This window comes from Curcuma longa, chromosome 10 (assembly GCF_044706935.1).
Source record: "Curcuma longa cultivar G26 ecotype Majalengka, Jawa Barat chromosome 10, ITB_CL_G26_1.1, whole genome shotgun sequence".
NCBI lineage: Eukaryota > Viridiplantae > Streptophyta > Magnoliopsida > Zingiberales > Zingiberaceae > Curcuma > Curcuma longa.
This window is the reverse complement of record NC_133870.1, coordinates 8,827,815-8,836,088: the sequence shown is the minus strand read 5'-3', so window position 1 is coordinate 8,836,088 and position 8,274 is coordinate 8,827,815. Positions and strand designations below refer to the sequence as shown.

Sequence of the window (8,274 nt, the reverse complement as noted above, 5' to 3'; positions counted from 1 at the left end):
ACATGAGTATATATAGACTCATTGTAAAACCTGAACAGTTGTGGGAAAAAATACTCTTAACCATAGAAAGGGGGCTCAAATACCTTGAAGAATTTATGGTGGAAAAATACAATATCTCATGATGATACCAAAATTATTTATATTAATATGGAACAAAATTTACTAGGTTGATAACTCTATTTATCTCATACCTCTAACAATATTAATGCAGATTTTATATACATGAACTCTTAAGGTTGATTTTGTATGTTTGGTCAAGTATGTAATAGAAAGTTATCTTAGGATATTTGCATATAAATACTAAGCAAACTACTTTTCGTAATGTCAGGGTGATGCAGAGTATCTCAGGTATCTTGGAATGCAAGAATTTGATCAAGCAATGCAACATCTTGAGGAGAAATATGAGGTATTTACACTTGCTCATCAGCATAGCGAGTTTTTGATATTGTTTGGATAGCAGTTGCATAAAATCTTAAGCATGTCTATATGCTTATTTTGTAATTTTTTGGATAGCAAGGGATATACAACTTTTCTAAATGCTCATTTTCATGTTCTTAATGACAAAAAAGTAAAGATATTGTATTTTAAATTTGTGCTACTTAAAATGAAAAAATGTTGCAAATAAAACAAAGAGGGAAAGGAGTTTGATAGTTCAATATCTGACATTAACAGAGAAAGTCCTGCAAGTACTATGGGCAGTAAGAGTATAATAAAGAAGATAACTGAATATTTTAACAATGATTTTTTATTTGACGAATTGATGGACTTAGAGGCTACTGAGATCTTATCAAAGCTAGGGGAGAATATATTTCCACAAGGTGATTGGCAAAATTAAGGGACCAATAACTCTAGGTATATAGTTCCTTCGTGTATAAGGTCCAAAAACATTAAAGACGTTTTATTAACTAACAAATTATTGCATAAGGTCTTTTTTCATCACTGTGTTCAATGTTTTTTCTATATTTGAATGTTAGTTTTAATTGGATGGTTTTTGCAGTTCATGACATCAGAGCACCAATATATTTCCCGAAAAGATGAGGGAGACAAGATGATTGTTTTTGAACGAGGAGATTTGGTATTTGTTTTCAATTTTCATTGGGCCAATAGCTATTTCAACTACCGCATTGGTTGCTTAAAACCTGGAAAATACAAGGTAAATTTAATCGAACAACTGTTAACTTATTTAACATATGAATGACATTCAAACTGTCGAGCAACTCGAATAAATTCACTTTATGATATGAGTTTAAATCCTCAATAGTTTAGCAATTATCTTTTCAATCTATCCTAATTTGCACAAACATATAGATTTAATGCCACATTGGTATTGGTATACACTCGTTTCAGGTAGTTTTGGATTCTGATGAAAAACTATTTGGCGGATTCAACCGAATTGATCACACAGTAGAACACTTTGCTAATGTAAGACTTTGCTTATTGGATATCTTCTTGATTCTAGTATTTATCTCTAAAATGACCTTATCATTGTGAATATGCAGGAAGGTACATATGACAACAGGCCTTGTTCCTTCTTAGTCTATGCACCAAGTAGAACCGTAGTAGTTTATGCTCTTGTTGAGGACTCATTGAAGATTGCTAGGCAATGAAGTTACTTCACAAAGTGGGATACCTGCATCACCTACACCTCCCTGTGTACATAAAAGGGCATCTACTAAGTTGGCTGATATTTAATAGGAACCTCTTGTTCTCATTGTAGTTATTTGCTTGTCTTGGAATCTATTCTCTTTCCATTTAAACTTTTTTTTTTCAAGTCTTTATTTTTATGTTAGATTTGATGGAATCTATATTTTTTTTTAAAATAGTATGATATTGTCCACTTCAAGTTCTCTATTTTATAATCCTAAAATCTTTTCTATGTATTGTGCCCCCCTTAATAGTCCCAACGAATTTTTTACTAGTCTGGGTTTCAATGGATCCACCCTCTTAACGGTTCCAACGGACCTCTTACTAGGAACTTCTATCACATGGATCCATTCTGATACCACTATTAAATCCGATGGAATCGATATTATCAATTTTGGATTCATGCCTTCATGATTTTATTTTTGAATTTTATTTAAAAAGTTTTATACCAATACAAATATCTTTATCTTATAATTTTAGGATTTTGTTTTATATATTTTGAATGTCAAATTTTGATTATATCTCAAATATTTTATCTTTTTTAATTTGTAAAAAAGAAAATAAAAAAATAAACAAAACAGAGCCACTGACTTGAAACGACAAACGAGGACAAAATTTTCTTCACCGTTATTAGGATCAACGCCTAATCATATCCCTTTTAAAAGGTTTTTGTACTCAAAAAATAGAAAATTACAACCCTCCTTCATTTAGCTTTTACTAATCCAGTGCATGTACTATGTTTCACAGGCATATTTACGATGTTAGTGATTATTTGTTTATTCTAATATAATTTTATAAATTTTACTTTTTTTTTAATAACTCAATGCTCTATAATCAACTTGTTAAGGTAGCGTTAAGGTGTAATTGTACAGATAAGCAATCAAATGCAAGATCAGTACGGTCCAATATATATATATATATATAACATGATATGTGTATGCATGATGCAACTGCCCCACACGCTACAGCACTCGTGCAAGCATCCCCCAGAGATGTGGCTACTGGGATTAAGATAGCGTTAAGGTGTAATTGTCATTTTAGCGGTCCTTTTAAAAATATATAATTAACTATAAGTATTTATAATGATATTTAATAAAAAAAATATTACTTTTAAAATTAAAAAATAATATCTATAATGACAGTTTTAATAAATGCTATTTTTTTATACATCAATTAATTTTTTAAAAGTATTAATGAAATTAAAAATATACTGGTATTTATGTGCACCATCATGAACTTTATTGTATAGTATTTATGTTAACTGGCCATTTAATATAAAGTGTCTAGCACAGTTGTTAGAAAGTTATTATCAGCTTTGAGGATTTGATACGATGGCACAAAATAAAATATATTTTTAAATATTTAGGATTTAATTTTCACCTAGAGTATCTAATGATACGAAGAGTCAATATATTTTTTTTATATTAATTTATTTTGATTAATCAATTTTATAAACTTTTTTTAATCATTTTATTTTCATTCTTAGTTTTTTTTTAATTAAATTTTTCGCATATAATTTCATCTATCAATTTGATATCAAAATAAGATTAATTTTATATTATGATAAATTAAAAATAAAATGAATTAACTGGTCGAAATGAGCAAATAAAGTCGTCAGGTATATCCACGGTCCATTACAGCGTTCACCGCCATACCCCCGTCGCTGACCGGCAAGTGGCGACTGCTCGCTTCCTTCGTTGCCAAGACACAAAATAAATATCTGCCGACCACAGCTGCAAGATCCCCGTGGGCCCCTTTGCAATTCTGCGTACGTGTCTTATAACGGTTGGTCCTCGTGACGTGCCGTGCGCTGAGTGGAATAGGCGATGATTTTTTCCGGCGAGGAGTATATATGGAAAGGGGGCGACCAGCGCGCCCACTCCAACTCCATCCCCTGCCGCCATTCCCTCTTCCGAATTCGATCTCCCTCCGATGGATTCTGGAAGCTCCGCGTCCTCGGCTTCCGCCGCCTCCCAGTCACCGCGCGCACGGCCAAAGAAGGAACCTCGCAGCGACGACCCGCTTCTCGAGGGAATCCCTCAGCCTCTCGAGGCGCTGCGGGCCGCCCCGATTCCTCCTTTCCTATCCAAGACTTACGAACTCGTCGACGACCCCGCCTTCGACGCCATCCTTTCCTGGGCCCCCGCCGGGCGGAGCTTCGTGGTGTGGGACCCCGTCGAGTTCGCCCGCACCGTCCTTCCCGGGCACTTCAAGCACAACAACTTCTCTAGCTTCGTCCGCCAGCTCAACACTTATGTGCGTATCGATTCTTCTTTTCTGTATTCTTTTATTCTCCTTCTATGTTACTCCTCCGTTCCTGTTGTAAATTCTCCCGAAATGTGGTTCCTTTTGTATTCTTCTATGATGTTTATTGGTGCTGTGTAGAATGCGTGCTGCAGAGGGCTAATAAGATGACATTGTATCCTTTATTAGCAGAGGGCTAATAAGATTGCAATTATTCTTTTTAGTTTTTTTTTGTTTGATTGAAACCGCAAGAGCAACTTGGTTCTTTCTTTCAGCACCCATTCAATGGGAACTTCAGTGGAGTCTTAAATTAGGTTATATTGTAGCAATTGTCAATGACCAGATAGTGTGTTCTCCACTTCCTGTAATCCTTATGTAGTACTTGATAAGACAATCAATCAGAAATTACATCTGTTACGGCGCCGACGAGATTGAAATGTTAAAAAGAGGCGCCAGAAATGGGCTGAAATTTGGAGTGTGGCTTATCTTCTCATGAGGTAAGCCTAAATACTTGCAATAGAAGATTAGATTAACTGTTTATTTGTAGCTAGTGTTGTCATCTACTATGCTTGTGTTTTGTGTTTGTTTGTGTGTTTTCGTTTAATACTCATTCATCTTCAGACATGGGGCTGATTCTGCAAAATTTGTCTTATCTTTTTTCAATCATTCAATGTTGTTTCAATATTAATGATCTAATACTTCTCTAGCTACCTCCAAAGTTATTTAGAAGCAAGTTCCTTCAAGGGTTTTCACATGGTCTATGAAAGATCATCTCTTTGATCTAGTCTTCATGTAGAAGTAGCTGTTATTGGTTCGCCTTTCGTGTGATGGAACGAGGAAAAAAATCAATGATGTGATTAAGGAGATACTATGAAGTATCTCTTCTTATGACTCTCCCATAGTTTGAAAATTTGTCTGGTGAAGAAGTAAACAAGTCACTTGCCAACAATGTGGATTTGCCAATCTAAGATCAGCAGGGACTGCTGTTACTAAAGGGTTGAAGTTCAGATTTGTATGCTACTTAGGACTTGAGGGTATGATTTAATCATCTTGGTTGGATGTCGGTTTCATGATCAATACATAAATCCTAGATCTTATTGCGTCGGTGGTTGTTGTAAATACCTTGTGGAGTTTCCAAGCAGTACTGATTTATGGTTGATACAAATAATGAAAAAGTGATGTTAGGTCTAACTGCAAATTCCAGAAAGTGGAGACAAATCTCTTCAATTATACCCATACAATTTTTAAAGTTCTGGGACAAAGTATGTGATTTCAATGAATCAGAATGTATTTCTCCATATCGTACACACAACCGTTAGTCTGATGGTCCTACAACTTGTATACTACTTTACCTTTGAAATCTCAATTTCTCTTCTTTTCCAACTGTAAACTCATCCTTTTCATCTTGACAATCTCTTTCTCTCTCACGTATATTCCTGCACAAAAAATAGTGTTCTCTCTTCTGTTCACAATCTGTGAGGTGTATTAGTTCTATAAGATCGCTAATAAGTAAGCTCTTCATAGTGACAGGAGACCATTCTCTAACAATGGTTATAAATTTGCATAATTGGTTAAGGGAAACATTATTTTACGTAACGTCTAAGACTAAATATATGGTATTACTTGGACTACAAAAGCTTTGGCAAACTTCCTTGTACACTACTTCCATGTTCTTCATAAGTTTTCTTGTATTCTCGTTTCTTTATTGGATGTGATTTTTACTGTATTTTTTTTTTTTTTTTTTTGCCTAAGTTATTCCAGAAAATCACTTCACTAGTATCAGAAATCTAGAAATCTATGCTTCTGTTTTCGTGAAGTGGATCGAAAACATGATTTGATGAGTAAGCCAACTTAATTAGTTTTGAGGTAAACCAGATTCTTTGTTGTGTCTGATTGCTACTATTAGAAAGAATGGTTGTCTGCACTGTTTTCGAAAGAATTTGAATCACTTGGGTCGATAAGTTAGTTCTCTGTCCTATTTTATTTGCACACAGTATCGAGTTCTTGTTGGGTTTAAATGCTAGTATCTTAAACCCGATGTTAATTCATCTTTTCCGAATTTATTATTTTACTCCAAGAAGGGACCAATAGCCTTTTTTTTATGTTTTTCTTCAGGGTTTCCGCAAGATTGATGCTGACAGATGGGAGTTTGCCAATGAATCCTTTTTGAAAGGAAAGAAATATTTGCTAAGAAACATAAACAGGCGTAGGTCGTATCCGGCACACCAATTGCACATTCAAATAGGTTCATCAATGGAAATGGGGAAGTCTAGATTGGTTGGTGAAATCGACATGCTCAGGAATGACAAGAGAGCACTGCTGCAAGAGATCACCAGTTTGCAGCACGAAAATCGGACTACAATTCAACTGATGAATTCACTGAATCAGAGAATGCAATCAGCAGAGATGAATCAGAAACAGATGATCTCCTTCTTAGCAAAGGTACTCCGAAGCCCAGAATTCTTAGACCATCTTAAACAGCAAAAGGAACACAGCGGTATCGCGCCTTCAAGGGTGAGAAAAAAGTTCCTTAAGCACACTGGCTCCAGCATCACTGCTTCAATTGGATCCATGGATTCGGGTGCGAGCAATAGACATTGCACCGCAGATGCTTCATCGTCTCCTCCTACATTGGACAGCTCTGAACATGTGCCGAACAAAGAAAATCCTGATAATATTTTGTCTGATTCGATTGAAAAATTCGAACTTCAAGCAAGCGGGAAAAGTCTTATTGAAGGCCTGGATCCATTCCAAGAGGACACATTAGCTCCACTGTTTCTTGATACCAACATTGTGCCATTCAAATTTGCCAGTTCAAGTCCTGATACCCCCGCCGCCGCAAGTGTTTCTGATCATCTTTTATCATTCACCGAAGTAGATCTTTCGGTTACGAATGCCATTATCGACGAAGACGAAGTGTGGAAAGCAGTCACTGAAGCTGAGCCAAGATCATGGTATGGCACTGATCAAGATTACAACATGTTTGATACTGCCACTCGATTCGACACACCATGGGATCTTGATTTACAGATTTTCAATCAGGGATTCGGCAACGGAAACATTGCCGGCTTTGTAGATCGATTGGCAGCATCAAAAGATGATCCGGAAAACACAAAGCCATAGGAACATGACACTTCTTCTATATGATCCTTATTGCTCCACCATATGATTAGTGTGATGGATGGTCATGTAATTTTCATTGTCCATTTGAAACAATGATTGTTTTTTGCTCTCTTCATTTGATTGATTCTTTTTTTTAGAAGTTTGTACAGCCAACTTTGTTGATCAAAATGGAAAAAAGAATTGCTGATGAATCGCGACTAATGTTGACAATGGATCGAGTTCAAGCTTGATGACATAAGGAAAATCAAATTTATTCCTGTTGAGATCCGCTTCTGGATGCACCGACTCTTCTCAACACCACACTTGGATGAAGGTAAGTGAAGAGGAGATTGTGAAGCGGCTCGAACCTGCGATCACAACGACCGTGAGAAGGAAGGTCAGGGGTTGTCCTGGCGCGACCACTCCGATGCTTAAGTCAGTTCGTAAGGGAGGAAAAAATGACGAGCAAAGGTTAGAGGAAAAGCATAAAAGGTGAGAATGTGTACCTCCCTCATCTACGGAACCAACCTTATATATGAGTCTGGGGAGTCACGTCCCCTCGTGAGTATGGTGAAGGTCCTATCATTGTTATGGACTTGTCAGAGGGCATGAGATAGTCAGAATATGTGTCCTATCGTTAACTTGTATTTGAGAGGTCATATTACGTATATCTGTCAAAGTATTACCATGATTGGTTATAGGGATGTCAGGGGACCTTCAGGAATGTACAGTGGAAGGAGTGGTCTTTAAGGAACAGGGCAAAGAAAATCGAAGGGCATCGACTTGGCTCGGGAAGGAGGATCCGTGTCAGGGATTCGGATTGGCCTACAGGGCTGACTCAGTCCACTCGGAGGATTCGGATCCATGCTGTGAAGAGCTTCCACAAGATCCTCGACCTGACTCACCCGACTCGGACCACACGACTCGACTAGGGGATCAGTATGCCGAGGGATTCGGCTCGATTCGGCTTCTATGAATCACACTGAGTCCGAGATCGATAAGCCATTCTCGGACTTGACTAACCTCGATCCGACTGAGCTAACTTTGATCCGCTCCTCGCGACCATAACAAAATTAAACTTGAACAATCATTTCAATTTATTTTACTTGATTTAACTCGATTATTTTATTAAACCAACTTGACTTCCCTCAAAGGACATGTTTGGTAAGGGGTAATCAGGCTTGTAATGTAATCAGGATTACATTACAAGATGATTTACTTTGTTTGGTAATATAATTAAGCTTGTAATGTAATGTAATTGGATTACAAAAGAGGAGCCAAGAT

The 8,274-nt window shown here is 36.7% G+C and overlaps 2 protein-coding genes across 2 annotated transcripts in view; both read left to right on the top strand.

Annotated features, from left to right (window-relative positions):
• LOC141836692 (1,4-alpha-glucan-branching enzyme 2-2, chloroplastic/amyloplastic-like) overlaps positions 1–1,740 on the top strand; it is a 25,069-nt gene extending 23,329 nt beyond the window's left edge. The window contains exons 19-22 of the mRNA XM_074724200.1: positions 329–406; positions 998–1,153; positions 1,348–1,422; positions 1,500–1,740. Coding sequence (XP_074580301.1) covers positions 329–406; positions 998–1,153; positions 1,348–1,422; positions 1,500–1,607 — 417 coding nt within the window. The 3' untranslated portion in view covers positions 1,608–1,740. The remainder of the gene's footprint in view (positions 1–328; positions 407–997; positions 1,154–1,347; positions 1,423–1,499) is intronic.
• A 1,806-nt stretch (positions 1,741–3,546) lies between these two features.
• Positions 3,547–7,174, top strand: LOC141836275 (heat stress transcription factor A-3-like). Its single transcript, XM_074723721.1, has 2 exons — positions 3,547–3,900; positions 6,004–7,174. Exons 1-2 carry the CDS (start codon positions 3,577–3,579, stop codon positions 7,009–7,011), a joined length of 1,332 nt encoding a protein of 443 aa, XP_074579822.1. The 5' UTR covers positions 3,547–3,576; the 3' UTR covers positions 7,012–7,174.
• Positions 7,175–8,274: the final 1,100 nt, after the last annotated feature.